Consider the following 23,706-nt stretch of genomic DNA (forward strand, 5'->3'; position numbering starts at 1 on the left):
AATTTTTCATACGAATCTTGTGGTTCATTAGAATAAACAGTCTTATTAGAGGGAGAGTGACAAGGGGCTTTTTGGTTGGTTTGTTTTTAAAACGAGAAAAAATCCAGTCTACTAACCATTGTTTGTGTTAAAGGCCAGATCCAAGTTTTCAGTGGTGTAAGTTGACGATGCTACTTGCACAGATGCAGATGTGGGAAACACAAGTATATGAGTGCACGATGTGTCCTGTGGGGTATTCAGCTGAGATGTCTGCATATTTAAAGTGGTGCTACGTCCAAACACAGAGCCGGTCGATACAGAATCTTTGGAAGAGAAATGAAGTACTTCCTTAGTTTTGTGAAACCTGAGCTGTTAGTTCCCCTGCCCGAAAAGAGAGAGTTTCTCAAATACCTGGCATAATAATGAAGGACCCCTGTGGCTCCATTGCCACCAAACAAGCACTGAGAATGCTGGGAGAGTCTGCGGCAGAGATACCACACATTCTGCACATGTCTTTTAGTCTCTTACTGAGGGACTGAAGGTTTCGGCGACTCAGCAAACAACTCCAGTCTGCGGATATAAAGGACAGAGGTTTGTCTAGAAGACCGGTACTTGCTGCAGAATACATATTTTACATATAACAGCGCGTGGTGCAAACTTCACGTCAGTTAAGTTTCAAATGCAGAAAAAAGCCTCTAAAATTATTTAGGTTTTCTTCCAGAAACAGGGACAGACACTTCATACTATTGAAATATGAAAGCTTCAAACCAAGTTTTAGACTCTAAAAAGCTAACATTACCTTTTAATTCCCCATGTCCTATTCTTCCTAAACGGCCTATTACAACTCTCCACGGCAAAGAGCTCATCTGCACAAGTCCCAAGCACCATTCCCAGAGTTTCTGAAGACCAAGTCTGCGGGCAGAGCCCTTTTTCCTGCGAGCTCTAGAATTAAGAAACCAGGGAAAACAAAATTAGAACTCATCTGCAACAAGTTTTCTTGCCACATTAAGAATATCCTACTTGCATCAACCTGAACATTGGCAGGACACAAGAACGTTAGTATTGTAGTGTATCAATTGCAACTTTAGTTACTTTGGTTTTTTAATTAATCACATTGTAACACTGACATCAAAAGGCAGCAAATGTGTGTGGGCAATACAAACACACATACAAAACCACTCAAGAATCACGTGAAACTAAATAGCATTCTTCTATAAATTTAGCTCCAAACAATATGCACATAACATGCAAAATACCAGTTTGCTTTAGCTAGTATTGCAACGTAGCAAGTCTACAAAAGTCAGTTTCATTCTTACCTGTTTGGTACATCAATATTAATTATGCAAGTTTCTAACTGTTCTCCATAGAGATCTGTACAGGATGCAAGAAGCCATCTTTGATCATGAGACAAACAGTAGCCCACAAAAAGTACATTATACTTCTGGCCAGCTTCTCCAAAAGTTTCTCCTAGTTCTGTCTGCTTGTCCTTTACAGGAGCCAGTATAAAAGGAGGGGTGTATAGTCGAATACACTCAGGTCTCTATAAAAGATGGCAGAACAGACAATGAAGTTTCAGAAAGCAATTATTCCTAAAAGAATCTAGTTACTTAACGTGAAAGACACCGGTGATTTAATAGACAGGAACATTTCTCTGATCTGCATATTTACACAATCGCATGAACAACACTCACATCAGGGCTCTTAAGAGCAGTTTCCATGGCTAAACCTGGGCCAAAGCCAGTTAACGTTTTCACGTTGGTGGAACTTGGAAGAGGTCTCCGACACTGAGTAAAAGCTGAAAATGCCAAAGATTTTAAATGCTGAGTGTAAATCTGCCGGTCTTCATGTTTCACAGGTTGTAGAAGGTACTGACATGGGACAATCTAGAACAGATTACAGAAGGGGGGAAAAAATAATTACTGTTTAATCATTGGGTTAACTGGCATTTTAGATAGTATTTGGGTACACTGCTTTTAGAATTTTACTTTACAACCAAATTTCTCTGGTTCTTGGATATGTCCTGCCACTTTATTCCAAACCTATGTTGCAATCATTCTCACTGAAGTTTTCTTCAGAGCAGAAAAGAATTTGTATAGAGGAGAATCCCTCCAAAAACATGCCCCGCGTTAACTAGTTTTGCAGCTGCTGACAACATTACAGCGAGATGTCTCTCAGGAAGGAGCACTGCCTACAGCCCAGCTGGGTGAGGCGGGCAGCACCGATTCCTGTGACGGGGCAAGCAGCTTTTCCATACTTCACTCACTATTGGAGTGGGCCATTACATTATCCTCCAAGATAAGACTGATGAGTTTGGAATCTACTACAGGATTTGGCTATGGTTAATAACACCCAAACTGCTCTAAAAACTATAATCTTAATGATTTAACAGCTGTAGAACTGTAAGTAATGTTTACAAAGCAAATGAAACTTTCACCTTGAGGGCATTATTGCCTCCAAAAGACAGCCAAAGCCAAAGATACTTTGTTCAATATTTTGCTATAAATGTTGGCTCACCTGCACAGAAATTATATTCTTGATGTTAGGAGGAAGAACCTGAACCATCTCTAAAAAGCAGCGCAGAAGTCCAAGTGTCCACAAACTAGATGAGCTGCTGTTCTCATCCTTTTTTTCATATGTAAAAGGATCAATTATGTAAACTACAATTGCAGGCGGATAGGTGATAGCATGTGAATCTCCATCTGTAGGGACTCCAACTTTATCACGATCCATAGTGCTGGAAATGAAATTTTGAAAACAGTTACAAAAAGTTGTTTTATAATGATTTATTCTTACTTTAAAACTAAGATGAAATTGTCAAAGGTAAATCTAAAAGACCGTCAAGTCAACTGTGGTATAAGAAACAGACTTTTTATTTCATTTTTATATGTGTGCTTATCAGCAACTCAGTATTGCTTGCCTTTTCTTTAGCCTTCTTTATCACAGAAGCTCAACAGCACATAGTTCTATCGCTTCAACTGGGGAAAAAGAATATCTAACAACAAGGTCAGTCTCTCAGTAAGAGCTGTCTTTACTACTACAACTTTGATAACAGAAATTAGAACTTTAAGATGGTGCCAGTTATCTATTCCTCCCTCCTTAAAATATAGAAGTGAGTAGTTTTATGTGTTTTTTCTCTTTAGAGAGAGCAGAAAAAAAGAGAAAGTTTAATTTTGTACCACAACAGACACTGAGCTGCAATTAGAACTACAGCTAAGACTGGAACCAAAACGCTCGGCTCCACCATAAATGTACTTTCATTCTCCCTAAAAAGCAGCCTGGTGACTAGAAAAGAAATACAGGATTTCTATTGAGGGGACAAGAGTGGCACAAATAGGTCCACATTAGTTGAGCTGAGGTGTTGGGTTTTTTTCCAGCCAAAGCAGGTTTGCCTCTGCAGTTCATTACCTTTCAGAAACCTCTGGATGGGGCTGTGCAGGCGCTGAAGTAGTGTCCCCAGACATCCCTGCTGTTTGCAGTGTTGGCTGTTGCTGCTGTCCTCCTGTCTGCCCGTTTTGGACTGTTGCAGCCTGAGCGGGAAGGGAGGCAGAAGTGGTATTGTTCATACTGCTAAAAGGTGGAAATGAAGAAGGCTTGCTTGTTGGCATCCCACTGCCGATATTGGCAGAAGAGGATGATGGGGCAGTGGTAGTCAACGTTGAATTAGCTGTAGTAGCTGCAGAAGACATGGCACTGCTTGACGTTGGTGTCATTGTACTACTGGTGGGAGCTGCAGCAGCAGACGACGGAGTGTTAGGATTTCCAGCATTAGCTGTCACTGGGGGCAGAGCAGAGGCCGGCTGGCTGGAGGGAGGGACCAGATTTGTTTGGGAAAGTAGAGAATTGTCCAAAGGCTGAGAAGCAAGATACGGACCTAAAACCAGAAAAAAAGTGTAAATTTTATATTGCAGCTGTTTTTAAGCTTACTTCATCTACTTAAGTCCATAGTTTTAACAAAACAGAGAGCAAACCTTTAGCATACATTTTACCTCTCCAATTAAAATATCTGTATTAAATTTTCAAATTCTAGTATTCTTGTAAGTCTTTCAGAAATACCCAGAAATCTAATTTTAAATATTTTTTTTTTTTTCAGCCATGTTGAATTGCCAGAACTCACTACTTCGGAATGTAAGTCTCCAATACAAAAAGACAACCAAAGTCCCTGTCACGCAGCAACACTGCTGTTCCCTAAAGATACTGCTGGATGATAAGAAGCCATTTTAGCACCTATCTAAACATACAGGGGTTTTGGATTTCCCCCCCCACCCCAAGCTTAAAACCAAAAAACTGGAACAAACAATAAGACAGTGAATAAATGCAATGACTTTTTCTCCTCTACTGGGACGGAGGAAGTGGTTATTGTCTGAAATAAGAAACTAAAAAAAAAAAATCATACCCAGCTCATACTGCAAACTTGGGCATACAGTTTGAGTTTGGAAAATGCTTCATTGTTGGCATTAGCTGTCTGTGAGAACCATTCCGTGACCAACTTCTCAGAAAGTTTCTTTGAAGCAGTAGGTCCAACTCTCATGATCCCATCAGGCAATAACTTACAGATAGGTCTGTGCTGACCAAGCCTGCATGACTGCAAAGAAGGTAAAATAGAAGATGCAAGATAAGGAGTTTGTAAGCCTTAAAAATGGTTAAATATTACACAAAGGAGCATATATATAAGGACGGAAAACTCATAGTTTAGTTATGATATTCCAAAGTAACATTTAATTCTAGAATGCTACACCAGTATGAAATATTTAACAGTGATTTTATGGTTTATTTTCAGGTTTTCCCAAATGCAGGAAAAAGAGGTTGATACATCATCTACTCTAATCTTAATCACAATCTGAGTAATATGCACATTTAATTAATTAATTAAATGTAGCTAAAACAAAGTGGTAATACAGAGTTTTACCACTGAGTGGCGTTTATCAGATAAAGACTCTCAAAACAGCTATTCCTAAAGGGAATGGTGAGCAGCACGAACAACCCTTATCTTCCAAGTGCCCATTCCTAAAATCCTTTCTAGCAGCTTTCCGAGCCAGTATTCTGTGCAAGCATTTATATTATCTGAGACAAGCCTGATAAGCAGTTATGAGCATATATTAGAAACAGTCTTTCAAAAATCCAGTTCACTGCTAACTGCCATAAATAATGTACCTCGTATATTGCAGTCAGATCCCTAAAGAAGCTTTTTGCTCCATTCAGCAGAGCCTCATTCTCAGGGCACACCACAACATAAGCAACATCTCTTTGAGATCCGTAAGGTTCCAACATCAGCCTTTCCCAATACGGCAATGCAAATGGAGACAGCACCAGAAAATCGTAATCGTATCCCAACAAAAATGTTGGGATTGGCAGTGGTTCCGGGGACTCATCAGTTCCTGGAAAAGCAAGACACATTTTCCAATATATTAAGCAGGAAGCTTAAAATTAACACCCTGCTTCTAGGAAACACGAGCAGAAAACACACTAGCGTTCCCAGCATCTAACAGGAAGTAGCACTGATTATAAATGGAATAGTTCTCATTTTAACCGATACAAATGAAAAACCCGCATGTACGAGCCAACCCTCTGCAAAAAGGCATCAGCTAATTATTTTTATTTGAAATCTCTCAGGGCCTCAAGAAGAAGTTCCACAGTTGTTTAATATTTCTATCAGTATACAGATAATCAGGAACAGACTTTGCTGTCTAGGAAGCCTTCCCCACAGAGTCTAAGCAATCAGTGATCAAAAAAAAAGAGGGGGAAGAAATATAAATAGTATAAGCAGATATGTAAAGGACCACAGAAGGAAAAAAAGCTTAAGAACATGCATTTACATGTACCCTAAATGTGTAATTGCCATATTCTAAATATAGCTACGAAAGATCTACTGGTGAAAGGTCACTCTTCTACATAGTGGTAAATCAATCTCATATAAGTCAAGTGAGTTTAGATCTTGAGTGCACAAAATTTACCTTGTATCTGTAAACATGCATCACTTGTTGGCAACTCCAAATATTTATCATAGACAACAGAATGGATAACCTCAGATCTTCAACATAGTTCTGAAACCACTGAGCAATAAAGCACACTTTTTCAAGCATTTCAAAGCTAGTATTTTTAACTGTGCTATTTTTAGAGTAATTAAAAAAAGAGAGTAAAAAAGAGCAATTACTCTGTTTTAAACATGAAATCCACTTTGTAATTTCAGTCCCTTGCTCAGAGAAGTGTCAGGTGTATATAAACAGTGAACTGATGCTGTTAATTTTAAATCTACATATTCCTTAAAACAGTCAATGAATTAGAGATATAAATATTTTCTGTTTTTCTAAAGAGAGGTATTCTCCCGTCTAACAGCTCTTGTTAGTTTAAAGAAAGGTTAAATGCTGTTCAGAATTCCAATAGGCTGAACAGCATCCAGACGCTGAGGTTTGGCGGTCGGATCAAGCAGAGATTAACAGAGACGAGTCTACACAGCAGTTTACCGTAAGAGCCTCTGCCAGCCATTTTGTGGAACTGTTGCCACGTGAGGGGGCCTTGCACACCCCAGGACCGGACCGTTCGCTTTTTCTGAATTGCATCCTGAAGAACTGGCTGGAGCGAGAGGAGCATACGAAGGATGTCCTGGGAACACTGCATGCTCACATCCACAACTGAAACGACAAAAAATTGTCAAGGCCCACTGCAAAACCAGGATACGGTAAAGCCCTCCACAAACAATGTAGAATCCTCAGCCACCTTGATTTTAAACAGTCACTCTCTTCTGAGATGTACCTGCAGGCTACACAAAAGCCACGATATAAAAAGCTAAGCACACAGATTTACAGTTCTCCCTCTATCCCTCTCAGCCACTTACAAAAAGCACAAATGGATTTTTTTTTTATTTCCTTTTCTGTAGAGTTTTTCCCTTGAAAGCCTTAGCAGCTTATGATTTAAACTAAGGGAAAAAAACCCTAAAATTAAAAAAAAAAAAATACAAACAAGTTGTACAACCCTTAAACTACAGGATTTTCCTTCCAAATAAAGGAGGGTTAGGCAGACTGCCACCCAGTGCTCACTTCACAGAGTGGAGGGAAGCCTCAAACAGTCACAGCCCATTCCATCAGCTTGCCACCGCTTTGCCATTTAATGTACAGTGTTTAAGAATAGAAAGCTGACACAAAATTTGGTACGGCTATAATTTCATAGCCTTCCATTTCAAAGTATCTTTATTTCTTTTTATCTTAAATACCAAAGTCACAGTAACACTGAGACTTCTCCTGGGTGCCTGAAAACATTGATTTATCTATAGCCTGGGTTTTTAAACTGAATCCCCCACCAAAACGCAGAAACCTACCTGCGTTTTACTGTTAGTTCTCCTCATCCTCATTAACAACTATGAATCGCAGCTAACTGCTATCAAAGCTTCATATTTCACTGTTCACCCTGCTAGAGTTGCTACTTGAAAAGACTATTATTGAGAGAAGTAGTATGCAAATACACACAATAAAGGGTATTCCCTGAGACAGTATATCATTAGTCAGACCCCAGAAGGAAAAAATCCAAGGATCTCTGGCAGATCCAACATACAGCAAAGTCTACAATAATGTTGTAGTTGCCACACATGCCATCAAACTACCGTGCCCGCCCCCCCCCCAATTAAAGGGGGGGAAGCCAACTGAATCATAGATCTTGTTTAATTCTGCCACAGTAGCCTTGACAATACAGTCACCATTTGAGCCACCTACACTTCCTACGTACGCTCATTCCACAGAGCCTCTGTGGAGGCTTTAAAAGAATAAGCCTAGCGAAGTGTTGTGGACAGTTACTGGGGTCTTACAGTACACTTCCAATTTGTGTTAGGAATTTACAACTGAGGGTGGCCAAGGCCTATACTCTGCTTAGCGTATGGTACAAGCACAGAATGTAAAAGAAGTGGTTATTCTGAAGACTGTTAATATAGAAGTTTATGCAAACATGCAGCTGGAAGAATAGGTCTGAAGCACACAATATTCACAAAGGGGAAAAAAAACCCGACCCCTTAAAAAAATTCACAGGGGGACAAATAGAAAATAAGTAGTTTTCAATATTTACCATTTCTTTTTGACCAGTGGTGCAAGCAAGTAGTTTTCACAAGTGCTTCATCAACTTTCCCTCCTGACATATTGTCCATGAACTGCCGTCCATGTTCCAAGGCTAAGTAGCAGTCATTGCAACAATCCCTTTCTTCTACACGTACCAGGTTGCTAACTGCACCAACTTTGGGAATGGAATCTTGATCTGCTGCTCCAAACGGTGAGAACAAGTTGGTGCATTGATCCTGCAGCAACAGTATTAACTCATCGGGCAGTTTCTCAGGTTCTTTCAGTCCTCCACTGCCATGTTCAATAGAAGTAGCTCTGAGAGCTTCAAAGCGTTTTTCTGCTTCTTTGCCGCACTCCGTATTACGTCCCAGAATATCCAATTCATCTTCGAGAAACAGTCCAGAACTGTTGCCAAATTTTCTATTCATAACAGCACTGAAACCACAGGTACACCTATACTGGGCCTCTTGTGTTGGATCAGGAATGTAAACTCCAACATCAGCACCTTTGATGTTCATATTGCAAACACATATGCAGCAGCTGTCAAAGTTACAGTCTTTGAAGAGATTCATTACAGACTCTGAGAGGATGAGATTCACGTAAAGACTGTGTGCCTCTGGAATGGAAGGCACAGTTGCAGGTTCAACAGAATTAAGCGGTCTACATGTCGATGGTGTGGAAGCTGGTGAGTATAAGTCAGAGTTCTCATATTTGACTGAACCCTGCGCACTTGCCGGTCCACCAGCTCCACGAGGTGTTCGAGGAGTCCTTGGTGTTCTAGGAGTTGGGAAACGAGGGGTGGAAGGAGAAGGGAGAATTCCAGCTCCACTGTTACTGGGAGGTGCGCTACTCGGTGGCATCCCAAACGGAGTATGAGTTTGTGGCGTGTATGCAGGTCCATACTCTTGATCCATAGTGCTTCCATCACTAACAGCAGCCACAAGAAGGAAATACTTTAAGTACACAACATACTGGTTTTGAAGTTTAAGTCTCAAATTTCTAAAAAAAGACGTTCCTAATTAATATTTGCTTTTTTAAACTAGTCTTTCATAATCCACAGCAAGATTTTCATTCTCTAAGGAACTTCAAGAGCATTTGTTCTAAATGACTTTGCAGGACTCCTGCTGACAGCGCTGTTAAAAGAATCTTTCCCTGCCTCCTTTCGTCTTTTCCTCTGCACAAAGCTTCCAGGAAACAAGTGCGGTCAGAATAAATTATATTTTCTCTGGTTGTATAGACTCTAAAGGACATCTTTTTTTGTTCATGTTTTATTTACATGTTGTGTTGACACAGACTAAGAAAATATTCCAGGTCTATCAACAGCAGGTTCAGCTGAATCCATGAGGAAAGTATCACCTGGAAACATTTAACATTTTCTTTCCTAAGCAGCTGAGTATCTCCAAAGACCTATAAGGCTAATGAGACCTGGAAACATATTGCTTATGAATCACTCTAACAGAAGCAATGTCAGTATTTACTCCAAGATTTAATATTTGCGTAATTTTATTGATAAATATATACCCTCCTTGTTGCCTAATCCATTTATACCAGCTACTAATGCAGGAGAGAAAGAGGAATAAATATTTCCTTCAGGAAGAATAGCCAGCAAGATCATCACTACCAAACGCAGATTACAGAAATGCCTACTGCCATACTACTGTTACCAGGCAATGTCACACTGGTCATAGCTTGCCAAAGGAAATGTTTTCCTAGTCCCAATACAGCTGAGACTACTGCTATTTAAGAAAATAATTTAAGAAACAGAAGCCCTTACAGTACCTACAACACCACCACAAAAAAAAGAGTCCCAAGTTTACATTTGTCTTGATTGTTACCATCTTCATTACTTATTAAAACTGGACTTGCACATTAAGCTTCCCCAAGAAACCTTTAAATAAGAGAACGAATAAAATGTATGCACAGTTAAGATGCTATTTGAGAAGACAGTCTCTTACAGTAAGGTTTAATCCTAAGGATTTTTTAAAGGCTCTTGTCAGTTGTATAAACACAGTGCATCTTTACAAATATTTCTCATTACAGATTTACAAAAAGAAAAATATTTAGGGGTACTTCCTGTAGTGTGGATAACTGACCACCCTACAAAGCTTAAGCATTTGCGGCACGTCATACCCATCTTTGATGAATGGCATGGCAGGTCCTGGAGGAAGTAAATCCAACTTTCCCACAGTCCAGCTCTGGCGATAAATGCATTCTTCTGGCAGTTTGATGGGAGGAAGACACTGGCTAGGAAGCGTCTTCAGTGGTGCAAACATGGAACATCCCACTAAAGCTTGACAATTCTCAGGTTTATAAACATATGAATAATCCTAGAAGCCGGACACGATAAAGCATCAGCATGTAAAGTAGAACACTTCAGCAATTAAAATGCTTCTCAAAAAAATATGACTAAGTTCAAGCAGAAGTTCTTTAATACTAAATTCTGAAATAGCTTCAAAAGAAAAAGTTAGATTTGTAAAGACATCATTCGCACCCATGGTTCTCCAAAAAGCAATATGCCAACCCAAAACAAACAATGAACTACAGTTACTGAAATGCATTCCTTCAGCTTACTAATGACTAGTTATGTATTACTCTTTCTTGAAGTTTAAGTGGCAAAATACTACATACTACTTACTACAACGTGCATTACCTACCCCAGTATAATGCAGGGCACAAGTTACAAATTGTACTTAATTTCCCACAGTTCCTGTTCAGGATTAATGAATGGAACAATAATCATGAGAAGCATTTATCAGGACTATCAGCACTACCTACCTTTATTTCAGCAGGTTTGGGGCTGCAGAAACCCTCATCTACTTCAATCCTGAACTGAGCTCCCACACTAGAGCTATTCCCTTCAAGTACTGTTCCTCCAAGTGTAGTGTCCATACTGCCGTATTCCTTATTATTCATGTTCATTGGAGAAAATCCCATAATATGTTGTTCCAATGAAGGTGGAGTTGGATACATTTTATGCAGATCTGCAGTGCCTAAATTCAGATTAGAAGCAGGCTTTAGAGCATAAAACCATTTTGAAGTATTTTCTTTGTTTTAAAATTTCAGTAGGGCAAATGAAGCGTATGTTTACAAATTCCCACAACGTATTAGCAATCAAATGTTTAGAGTTAGTATTCTATTTAGAAAAAACAAATAAAGCTTACTTATGCATGACAGTGGGTCTAAGTTTCCTGCTTTTGCCTCTTTGCAGTTGGATTTGTCATCAGCGCCATTCACTGTTCTTTTAGATCCAGGCTAAAAAAGAAAAGACGTATTGTAATAAAATAACTTCAGACATGAACACATGTTCATATTTCCTGCTAACAGAAAATTTCATGTGCAGTAGGCATACAAAGCTGAGACTTTGCATATATTTAGAAAAAATTAAAATAAATCAGAAGCCCAATGCTAGTAGTTGGGGTTACGCTTGTCCTCCTTTAATACTTGTAACTCAGAGAACGCTCTCCCATCAAGTCATGATGCTATTAAAATGAAAGGCCAGTTATAAAATATCTATCAGCCTGTTAGCAGACACATTAAAAAAAGCTAAATAGAGCTGCCCACAATCTATCAGAAAAAACATACACATTCCCAAAGCCATGCTAACATTACTGATGTTACCACATGAACAGGAATAGAAAAGACAGAAACACAAATCCTGGAACAAGAGGTACAGGGAAGAAAAGCTGTTGAAATTAAAAGAACAAGAGATATTTTACAATGTTTAGACAGTACTAAAGTCTATAGAAAATAAGAGTCTTCAGGTTTAAGAGCAAATACACTTGCTTTATATAATGATGACCTTTGATGGCCATTAAGATCCTTCAGCCCTTACTCAGCTACAGCTCCCATTAAAGTTGATGGGCATTTTGTCTGGGTAAGGGGATTTGGGATTAAGCACGGAGCGAAGTACAGTTCAGAAAATACAACTGATTACAAACAGTATTGAAACAGAAAATACAAGGATAATGGATTCAGAGCTATCAGAGACTGCAAGAGAAACTGTTCCAAGATAATAGCTGCTGCAATGAAGCAGCTTATTTGGCAGAATGTCCACATGTTTAAATGCCTCTTCTCTTTCAGAAGTTTTTGTTTAGCGTCAGTATTACCTTTACTGACTAGTTAAACAGAACCTAGACCATAGGAAAAGAGGATCAGTACCACTGTCAAATCTGTAAAATTATAACAAAAGGTATATTCAATAAGCATATACAGGCTGGACAGTAAGAATATAAGGTCAAAAGCTTGTTTGTATCCAAAATATGATTGTATGAGTCAACCAGAACGGTACATCTGCTATAGAGGAGCCGCGGCATTTGCTTATATGCATGTTTTGCAACCTCTCCTACAAATGCCAAAAAAACCCCAACCCAAAACCACAAAAAGACATACTTGTTCCTTGCAGGTTTTTGTCTAGCAGCTGCCATTACTTTGGCACATCACTTACTGTTAGTTCATCTTCATCAGAATTGAAGAGATTGTCAAGGTCAGTATAAGAGACCACTAAGTCTGTTTCATGGAACAGGCTAGTTGATGCAGTGCGAGCATGAGCAGCAATACGTTGGGCATCTATGAAGAAAAACAAACATTACAAAAACACTGGCAATATATATCCATTTAAAAAAAAAAAAGGACATCTTAAGAACTATTTCCACATCTGAGGGACAGAAAAAAAAAGGGGCGGGGGAGTATGTTCTCAGTTCCACTCCAAGTACCTGACACATAAGCGAGGTCCCTTCAATTTTATAACCTTTGGATTTTATAACCAACATTTATCTGCAAGGTGCACCAAAGAAAGCGCATTCCAAGCAGATTCCTAATTCTGAAGGGACAGGGAACTACAAACCATAAAGTAAAAACTTAGCAGTCTATTAGAATCTATTGACTATTCAAGAGATCATTAACATACTGCAATTAAAAAAGGAGGAAAAAAAAAAAAGTCTCTTTACCTTGCTTGACAGAAGGACTAAATAGAGACATAGCATCCTCTCCTTCATGGGATAAGACTGTAACACTAGGTGTCCCATCCTCAGCCTATTAAAAAAGGTAGAAAAGTTTGCTTCAATTAATCAGGGAGGTGGGGGGCATTTTATCTCCCAAAGGGAATTCTTGTACATATCACAAGTATCAGGTTGTCATTAGCCTTCTAGCTCAGCAAAGTGTAGTCTGTGGGTCTGGTTAGTGGTCCTTGCTCAGGGAGAAGGAAGCTTGGAATACAGACAACATGCTAGCAACACACAGATGATGAGCACAGATAAGAATGAGAATCTTCATTTTTGTGTTGGGGATAAATTTAAAAGGCAAGCTGTGGATTATTGCTACACCACCTTATGAAAAACATTTGCTATCAAATGCTATACATTAACTATACCAGTTATTGAATGAAACTCAATACCAGGAGTGTGTACAGACACACCTAGTCCTAATAAGCAAATTTATTTCATATACAAGTTCCCAACACAGTTATATTTTCTCCTTTTTTGGAGGGTGTACTTTTGTTTTAAGTAGCAACCTCATATAGTTGGTACTGGCTAAAGTGCAAGGAAAAAAAAAATTCAGTTCACTGCACAGGGACCTAGTCAGAGCTCACCTCACCTACCCCAAATCTTTCCACACATAAAGAAAGCACTTGCCTCATTGTTCCTCTCTTCCCCAAGCACCCGCTATCACCCATTTCTACAGAAAAGGCTACGGAGCCAGATTGATTTTTGCTCTGATCCAGCAGTGTTCTCCCAGCATAAGCCATAAACCATAATGCAATAGCACCACCAGTGTGCCAAAAAATTTTAGGTGTATTTAGAGGCATGCTGCATAATTTCATTGATCATTTCAGCTAGAATACTTTTTTTTTTTTTTAAACGTACTTCTAAGTTCACAGAGAAGGATTTAAATTGTATTTGGTGATTACAGCAATTCGTTTTCATCTCATCACTCCTTTACTCACCTTCTGTTTCTTCCCAGCTTCCCTCTCAATGTTCTGCCTATCTTTTTTACTATCAGGAAATAAGAATTCCACATCACCATCAACAAAGGCATAAGGATCGATTTCGGGTTCCTGGTCAGCTTCCGTCGCTACTGCTGTTAGGTATTGGTTTTTACTCTGATACTGTTGCACCAGTTCATCTGAAACCTTTAAAGGTTTCCTACATTGCACCATTAATCTGAACAGAAGAAAAATAAAAATCACAAAATATTATTTATCATTTATTATGTGGAAATACTTTTGCTATCACACAGCCTTTACAAGAACAACTTCATCATCCCTTCCCACCTTCTTCCTTTCCACCCCAGCTTCAGAGAACTTTTTGGGAAAAAGATTAAATCATCAGTCATTTAATATAACCTTCTTACACACGTCAGATACAGCAGTGTGATTCATTCTGCCCATCTCTCCTCAAGCACTGCCAATTCAGATAAAGATTAGTAATTCATCCCAGGTCATAGCTGTCATTTATTAGAAAGTACAAATGTATTACACTATCTATATCCACTAAAAGAAACTCACCAGGTTAAAAGAATTACTCACTGCTATTCCCCATCCATGTCCAAACAAATGATCAGAAAGAAGTTACTAAACCTGAATTTTCCACATTTTAAGAATCTGATTTATGAACATTTAATTCACCTAAATGTAGAAAGTATGCCAACCCTCCCAATACCCAGCTGTGTCTAACACTACAAACGGACCAACACTGTTGTACACAAAGCCTGGCTTTCCCAACAGCCCAAGCAATAACCACTACTAAAGCACACAAACGCCACTACGTGTAGTAGTCATTTACATCACTTGTATCAATACAAACGAAGCTTGCCACACACCAATATCTAATTTACTCATGAGGATAATAAACACACATTTGCATTTGTCAGCATTTCTCTTTTCTTAACATTTGCAGCCAAAAATGGAGTTGGTAAGTACACAGAAATTAAGTTTTTATATCAGGATTATTAGTTTCACAGACATAACATTGCATCAGCAAAAGGACATATTGGCAAGTAGAAAACTGTGTTATGATTATTAGTTATGCATATGCCCCTCTACCTCCTGCCCCCAAACAAGCTTTATTTTATGCATTCTGCTATACAATAGGCACCACGTGAGGAAGGTATTCCTTCAAACAAGACAAGTATTTCAGGACTATCAGACTAATGTAGGTACACAATTCCTTCTTGCTCCAAGACCCCCTTCCTCCCAAACAGCAACAGAATGACCAGTGAGAAGCATTTAAAGAAGTATAAGGCATAAAATGAAAGAAGGACATTGCAAGGATGAAGATTCCAGAGGGATACTTCAAGTCCAAACACAAGTTCCAACATATCTATCCTCTCCCTTCTCAAGGCTCTATCCAAAAGGCAATGCTATCCCAGAAAAAACTAATGTGTCTCACAATTAGTAGGGCTTTTGACAGCCTAGATGCAAACACTAATCTGGAGTTTAGAGTAAGATAGGCTTACATTTCTCCTCTGAGAGACGAGAAAGAAAGAAAAGCATGATACAGAACAATTCAAAGAGTTCACCCTTGAAATTCTGCATCCAAAAAGGCACAGTGATTCCTCAGAGTCCTCCTCGCTGCCTTTTACATCCCTGTAAACTACGTGGCATGAGAAAGACGACAGAAACAGTTTCAATTTGTCAAAAGAATTCCTAGACCCACACCACTGTCAAATCCATCCATGCTGGTCATCCATGCTCAATAAAATCTTGTTTTAGGCATGACCACCACAGCATGACTGCCCCCAGAGAACAGTGCAACGGGGGCAGCTGTGTGTCAAGCACCATTAGCTTTTCTGTCTGCTGTAGCACTCCATGGAGTTGAGAATTTCCTCTTTTCTAAATCCTGCAAAAATTACCATCGGGGGGGAAAAAAAAAAAAAAAGATGGGAAAAATTTTCTAGTATCAAGGAATTAAACACAAGGAAAAATAAATAGCAAAAGCAAGTAGCACTGTCGACCCCACAGAGGAAGAGAAGTTACTAGCCAGATATTCCAGAGGAAAAAAAAAAAGTTCAATAGGTTGTTAAATCAAACTGGAAGTCATACAAGGAAAGACCATGTCTTGAACATAAAAAAGAAAATTTTGAAGGAGAGCCTATCTTTCTCTATCTGGTTGGCTGAAATGAATTCAAGGCAAAAACACCACTAAAAATCCTATAAATGCACATCTTGAAAGAGTTGAGACATGCACCAGCTAATGTAAACTCTTAAACAGTGAACACAATGGATATGGCTACGAAAATGTGTATGAGAACAGACCAACAGCTATAGCATATTTACTTCTCGCAGCTTTCCTACGCAACGAAGTCAATGTGAGTGCCATCAGTGACTTTCCACTGCCAGCAACAAAACAGAAAATCAACATAAAATTTCAGTCTTGGGAGTAGCTGCTACAACTCTTCTACTGCAAATTAAGTAAACTAACTCCTTAAAAAGAAAAAAAAAAGAAAAAAAAAATGAGAGAGAAGAAAAAAACCTCAATAATTTGATACTCGTCACATTAAGACTTTCCTTTCACCTAAACAGGAAAAAAAAATTTGGACCAAAAATAATCAACAGCAAGTGAGATGACAGAGGCAACTCTGGATGCATTTTGTATCCCTCAATCACAACCCTAAGCTATGACCAGCCCTGTCAGCACCTGTGGCTCCCCATTACCATCCTTTTCCTGCAGGATGTCCTCCCTCCCAGGGAAGCGTTGGAAAAGGTGGATGACAGGAAGAATTTCTTACGCAGTACAACTGCAAAGGAGACACAACCCAGAAGGCCAATTGGTTTGGTTTCAGGTTTTTTGTTCTTATGGGTGAGTTGGTTTTGTTTGGGGGTGGTTTTTTTTGGTGGCGGTGGTCATCCTTTTTGGGGAGTTTCAGTTTGCTTTAACTAGTAAAGAAAATCCATGTTAATTCATTCCACAGTAAAAAACAGAGCTCAAATGTAAGTTTTAACACTAAACCCACTAGTGTTATTCTTTTCCTCCATTGCCTCTAAGCTCCATAATTTATTAAAACTTAGTCACTATCAAGAAAGGGACCAATTCCTTTATTCTGATTGAAATAGACAGCAGCAGACTAGAACATTTTAAAACCTGGAGCTAGATCACACTAGCTTTCAGAAGTAAGTTATATTTATTTTAAAAAAAACAAACTTATTTTTAAAAATAACTATAGATGACACATACTTTATTTCAAGACAATATTAGCTTGTGTTAAAATAAAATAAATAAATATTCTCAAATACATTTCCTGTAGCTCAAAGGCTGAGGTTCTAACAAGGATCTAGTCTGTCTCAGTATTTCTTCAGGTTAGACAAGCTTTGTTCAATGAACGAGCATAATTTGGCTACAGATTAGTTTTACAGTGGAAAACCAAACTTTATTGCCATCTGCTAAATCAGAGTTCTAATGAGAAAAAGCTGGAAAGTCTTACTACATATATGTGCCTCGTGCTCACATTTCACAAGTATTATCTTCTTGGACAGCACAGACAGTTACGCTCACACAGTCAGCATTACTGCGCGAGCTGATGAGAACAACATTATGCTTTAGTGACAAGCTTGCTCATAACGAGAAACTACTGCCTTTGGCCTTTCAATTTCCTCACTTTCTCATGTTATTACTATAGTATTAAGTACTTACTCTGTAACTGATGTTACATTTTCCTGTCCAGCAGGTATTACTGGATCATCTCTCAACTTATCATTTGGAAGCTGAGGTGGTAAGAATTCCACATCCTTTTTCTTTGGAACTTTATAATACTTCCAAGTAGTATCAGCTTCATCTTCCTCCAAATTCACTGCAGTACCAACATACATTGTAGGCTCTATAACTTCAGGAAATTGAGCTGGAAAAGGCTGAGACAAGCCATCGAGTCTGTCTTCCATTGTTTTTGTGGGAACCAAGGGGTCTGGAGTTGGCATCTGGTAGAAGTGTTGACTCTGAGGAGTAGAAGGAGCTTTAGCTACCCCTTCATCAACTACGTCACATGGGTGAGGACTAAGTGGTGGTGGTTGAGGTGAATTTGCCATTTCAGCATTATGCATCTGAGGAGTCTTTGCTACATCGTTAGTTCGGATATTTGAAAATCTCACTTGACTGTCTGGTGCAGTCATCACAAGCCTCTGACTCGCTGAATCTGCCTCCATGGCAACATCATCACTGATAGATACTCGATGATGAAAAGGCGTCAAAGGGCGTTTCTGTGGCTTATCCCCTTTGTCTTGCTTCTCATTTGTCTTGTGCTTTGGAGCTGCTTGCTGTTGTTGGCCCACAGGTGGTGCCTGCCCCTGTTGACCTGAATTTCTTGGTTTGAGATTTTTGTGCCTGCAGAATTAATATAGGGGAAAATACTTCACATTAGTCTTTCAAATATGCCTATCATGTTCTTTTTCACTAGATAAGAACCCACTTCTAAGCCATTAAACAGCCAATTATAGAAGTCTGAAACTGATACCACTCTAAAGTGAAGCTACCTCTTTCTGATCATAACTTAATTTGAATGACTTGAGTAGCACTGCAAGATTTTAGAATACCATCTAAAAAACCTGGGAAAGCTGTCCTACAAGCAAAACACGCACATAATCCTCATAACTGAAGACAGTATTTTATAACTGCTTTTAACAGAAATAGTCACATGAACACATTGTCGCTTTTAACTTCTGCCAACACTGATGACTCAGTAGAACAACATATGAATTAGTGAATGACTTCTTGAATTCAAGCATCTGTACTAACCAATAGTGCTGTCCAGGTCTCTATGGGTTAAGGAGTGGAAAATTAACATCAAGAATCTAGAAGACGAGCTCTGTTCTACAAAAGTTCTTATTTCAAAGCTTTTGCCACTATTTACCTACAAATTCAGCAAGTGTGGAAAAAAGAAAAACCTCAATGTCTTGACTGCACTAATACAGTTGTTTTTTTCCAGTATAAGTGCACTTGAGCTTAAATATTTCATCTTGAAGTTCAAGATGCCAACTTTTTAGATCACCTGACAGAATGACAGACATTAAATACTGAAGTCTAGAATGAAATGTTTATGATTAAGCTACTGAACTGCATGTACACCCTTAGTGCCTGGGTATTCTTTGCCACTCTTCCATTAGGAAAGTTAAGAAGCATGCAACTTGTATTAAAAAAAAAAAAGCCCACAGGATTAGGCAGGAATAAAATGTAAGGGGTCAAAATCTATTTTTAATTTAAACTCTCATACAGATGTTTTTCACTGCTTAGAATTCAAAACATGGAGAAAAAATAAGGGGTTTTAAGTCTTTGCAATTTCTCTGTAGGCAACTGCGTATTTCTAATACACACCCCAGACAGTTAATTGATTGTTCTCTCTTAACTAGTGCTATCATATCTACATTCTCCTTTAACAGAATATCTAATCCTTCTCCATCTCCCAGCTCTACTCAGGACACAAGTATTGGCACAGAACTTAAACCAACCATTTCAATAAAGGAGGAAAAAATACCTTTCTTTCAAAATGCTACATCCTCCAGACTTTTTTTTTTTAAAAAAAGATTCCAGTATTCATTGCAAAGTAATCAGTGTAACATTTAAATCAGAGAAAACGTTTAAACCTTTGCAACACTTCAGTCACTTAAAGATTAGTATTCTGCCATAAGTACAAAAATTGAGAATTCACTGAAATTAATGTTTCCATTTATTTTAAACACCTGTATTAACAGTCTGTCATCGCACAGCTTCAAAACAAAAGTCATAACAAAAACTGGAAGTTAAATTCAGACTTTCCCCCTGTGTTTTGATCCTCCTCCCCCCCACCCCCCAATATAAAAAACATACTCGCAATCAACTCACAGAAAAGCAGTTCCATATACAACCACCCATGGAATGCCATATTTCCCAAAAAGTAAAGCAGGTTTTGGGGTTGGTTTTTTTATTTTTTCATATTCATCAAGACACAATGCTACAATCGCCTTGCTGTGATTAAACAGCTTTCTCCCTTCAATTCTAATGCCACAGCCCTCCTAATTCCTAAATAAATAGGCATTCCCTTTCCATTGCAGCTTGAGAAAGTTGCCCATGAGATAGCTTCTACCCACATGCAGGCCTAAGGAATTCCAGCTCAAGACTCAGAAATTGTCACTGAACTGCCGATAGGTCCACTCAGATGATTAACTTGAATAAAAACTCCGCATTATCTTATTGGGCAGAGTTTCAAGACCTACAATGACATTTAGGATGCGAGATACAAATTTTGTTACAGCATTCTTACAAGCAGCTATTGCTTAATTACTCCTAAAGGAGTCATCACAAGCCCTCTCCTGAGCACTTCAATCTCAATGTACATTGTTGGACTGCAGCTTTGCCAAGTATTGTACCTTGAACAATTGCAATTTGTCCTCTGCGTGGCTTCAACAAAATCCCAGGATGCTACCTTGTCAGCTGTCTCTTCATCACACAAGCCATTTGATGTAGCAGAATACTTCCTCCTATGATTCAATATCAGGAGAGTTATTTGGGATCAATATATGTTCTTTCCTTATCTTCTGTCAAACCTCAAGAGCAGCTTTGTGACACAGGATTCAGCAAAGTAGTTATAAATAGCCTTTTAACAACATATTAAACTGAGAACTAAACAAACTACTAGTTAGGAAAAAAATTAACTTCTTAAAAATGTTTTATTCCTAAGAGTAAAGCAGTCACAGCATCTCTAACAGAACTACTTTCTACAGGGAACACACAAGATACCATGGGTATTTTTAGCTTCGCAAAACGAGTACATACTTGTTCTGTGCTCTGTTCATATTGCATTCTTGCCAAACTCTGTCCACCACTTGATTGGCTAGCTTTCTAGGTATTTTGCCACCATGATGGCTAGTACTGTCGGAGATAAATCCATCAGAAACTGAAGAAAACTTCACCCATTTCTGGGCAGATTGAGCATCAACTGAAAAGCAGTACCAGAGGAAACAGTTTTAGGCAATGAGGCAATACAGTCACAACCACTATTACTCCAATTCAACCACCACAGGAACGTCTTCGGAAGAAAAATATCTTCTTAATTCAATGTTAGGAAATAAACAGCAAATTCAGGTATAGCAGCCGATTACTGTAACGTGGCTCCCTCTCATAGGAAAAAAAGGTACCATATATGTTTATGTCATAACTGGGATGGCTATTCTTTATTTTCCAAGAAACTATAGATCTGAAAAATAATATTGCTCATACATTAAGAAAACTTGAGCAAAGGTACCTGTTAGCAAATTTAACAGTATTATTTAAAAAAAAAAAAAGGGTCAAACTAAGGTAACAGAAGACCTTGGGGGAAAAAATAAACAAAACCTCTTCTGCACAAAGAGAACTGTATGTAAAGCCACCCGAAACTATCAGCTTTGACTTAAAGCTGTTTACCATAACCACTACTCACACACAGCTCAGAGGGCACACAGCCTTACTGGAAACTTAACTACAAAAAGCAGTCTTCCTTGGATGGTGAAAAAGGCTGAACACATCACCTTGCCCACTAATGACCGAGACACACAATGAGGTTTGTAAAACTATGCCAGAATGCATACATGCACACAAACACACGCCGGGGGGGAGGGCTGGGAACCAAACGATCACAGAAATTTGAAGTACTGGATAACAACATCAGCAACAAAAGCAGTCCTTGTTTCAGCAACTTATAAAAGTATTCAACTTAATTTTGCCCACAACTGAACAATAAAAAATGGTTTTACTACAACAGGCTTATGACTAAAGAAACTTGATTTTTGGTAACAAGCCAGTTGAACAGAGAAAATTCTGAATCCTTTCCAAACAGGAGAAGCCATCAAAATGATTCCCCGCATGCAGAAGCGGAATTTACTGTACCTGTTTGAACCTCCTCTGGGGATGTCGGTGGGGTCAGAGTTACTGAAGACATGGCAGGATCTCTTGTGGAAGCAGGCACTTGGTGGACACCCAAGCAAGTGGTTGAACAGTGCGACGCCCCTACAGTAGTAGGAGCAGGGATGTCTGTCTGAGGAACTAGAACGAAGCATGCTGGGTACACCATTCGCACACCGGCTGAGAAAAAGAGCAAGTTGATTTTACAGTTGTTTACCAAAAATTTACATTTAAAATCATCAACAAATGGATCATTTTACCAGTCACTCAGAAGTTTACCTACCCTTTCTACCTACTAAGGCATTATCCTCGGACATAAAGTCTCTGTTGTCACCCTCATCATTACTTTATGATTTGGTTTATACAGAAGACTTGGGTGAATGAATAAAAAGGCCTTTATATACACGGGCAGAGACAGCTCTGGCATCTACGTACTACTACTTGCTTCTATCATTTTATTTTATAAAGACGACTGAGAACATGCTTTTTAGTATCACTTAAAACCAACAATAGTCCCCCTCCCCATCATCATCAGGGTCTCCAGCCATCACTGCAATACAAGCTTGTAGCACTCGTTACAGAGAAATGATTACATTAGTCGGCAAATCAAAGGTCAATAGCCCACAGTAGAGGAACAAACTACTGCGTCCCAGGGGCTTAGATTTTAGGAACAGCAGCAGATAAATGCAGTGCTTGAGTACATTAAGTTCTCCAGGATTGTGGTTTTGAAGACATCCCTGAAAGGCACGTCTGTTCCGTTTGAATTTGCACAGAATCTGAAAAAGTACAACATGCTTTTGATGCATCTCAGCTGTCAACAGTGATAGTCTAGGGTTGTTTGATTATCTTTTTTATTTACTTTAAAAAACAATCTTGCTTCTTAGGGCACATAAACACCCTCCTACTAATAGGTCTGCAAAACCCACTTTAAGCAGCAACTCATTTTAAATAGGCCTGAGCATTAAACAGAAAAACAAAAGACCAACAGGAGTTGCAAATAGTTGCCAAAAGAATATAAGGGGGTTATTTTGCTTTCAGAATTTTGCAGACCTAATTGGCCTGTTTATTTCAGTAATTAAAAGGTAATCGGAGCACTCACCAACAAGGACTTCAACAGCTGCTAAAGAATCATCCTCCCAATCCATTTCTTCCTGTTTTTCCTCAGATCCCTCCTTCAAGTTAGATGTGACAGGATAGAATTGTTTCCATTCACCAATAAGCTTTTTTGTTGATGAATCCGAAAGCTTGAATGACTGCCCTGTGAGCGTGCCATTTAATCCGAAGGGACTTAAAATAACTAAAAAGATAAATAAAAATGCATTGGAGATCATATCTAAACAAAATTCACTCTTCCCCCCTGAAATAGCGTTACTGTTATTTCAGCCACACCAAATAAACAACTTACCATCCTAAGTCAGAATGCAGTCTAATCACATTTTACTATACTGCGTAAGTTTTTGGTAATAGGTACACATTGTTAAACATATGCGTACTGTAAGAATTCAAGGTACCACAATACCAATTACAAATTAATCTATTTAAACAGACAACAAGCAAGTTTGCATCTTGGCTAGCAAGGAGTCTCTAACACACAGGTGGGATAAAGAAACACTATTTCAAATTGTGTCAAGAGTTAAGGTGTTTCCTCATCTTTTCATTCTGCCTGGTACACTTACAACAACAATGTATATACAGTGAAGTAATCTGTTTCGTGTTTAGTCTTGTCCATATTAGGAAAGCACAGCTGCTGTTAAATTGCATTCGAAAAAAGCAAGTTTGGACTCTGAGCATTAATAAACAAGGGCAGTGAGTGGTCATGCAGGAGAACTGATTTCTATAGCCAACACGAG

The 23,706-nt window shown here is 38.7% G+C and overlaps 1 protein-coding gene across 1 annotated transcript in view; it reads right to left on the reverse strand.

The window, feature by feature from the left end:
* The window catches only part of MED13 (mediator complex subunit 13), a 54,153-nt gene that overhangs the window by 3,268 nt on the left and 27,179 nt on the right, over positions 1-23,706 (reverse strand). The window contains 24 exon segments of the mRNA XM_009882679.1: positions 117-302; positions 391-549; positions 779-921; positions 1,296-1,519; positions 1,671-1,862; positions 2,494-2,713; positions 3,385-3,850; positions 4,373-4,384; positions 4,387-4,561; positions 5,131-5,354; positions 6,441-6,608; positions 8,029-8,945; positions 10,149-10,345; positions 10,794-11,008; positions 11,180-11,270; positions 12,463-12,584; positions 12,965-13,049; positions 13,960-14,176; positions 17,645-18,328; positions 20,347-20,457; positions 20,753-20,915; positions 21,842-22,036; positions 22,956-23,153; positions 23,702-23,706. The exon segment at positions 23,702-23,706 is cut by the window's right edge and continues 46 nt beyond it. Coding sequence (XP_009880981.1) covers positions 117-302; positions 391-549; positions 779-921; positions 1,296-1,519; positions 1,671-1,862; positions 2,494-2,713; positions 3,385-3,850; positions 4,373-4,384; positions 4,387-4,561; positions 5,131-5,354; positions 6,441-6,608; positions 8,029-8,945; positions 10,149-10,345; positions 10,794-11,008; positions 11,180-11,270; positions 12,463-12,584; positions 12,965-13,049; positions 13,960-14,176; positions 17,645-18,328; positions 20,347-20,457; positions 20,753-20,915; positions 21,842-22,036; positions 22,956-23,153; positions 23,702-23,706 — 5,369 coding nt within the window.

The sequence above is a fragment of the Charadrius vociferus genome, unplaced genomic scaffold, assembly GCF_000708025.1.
Source record: "Charadrius vociferus isolate BGI_N301 unplaced genomic scaffold, ASM70802v2 scaffold793, whole genome shotgun sequence".
NCBI lineage: Eukaryota > Metazoa > Chordata > Aves > Charadriiformes > Charadriidae > Charadrius > Charadrius vociferus.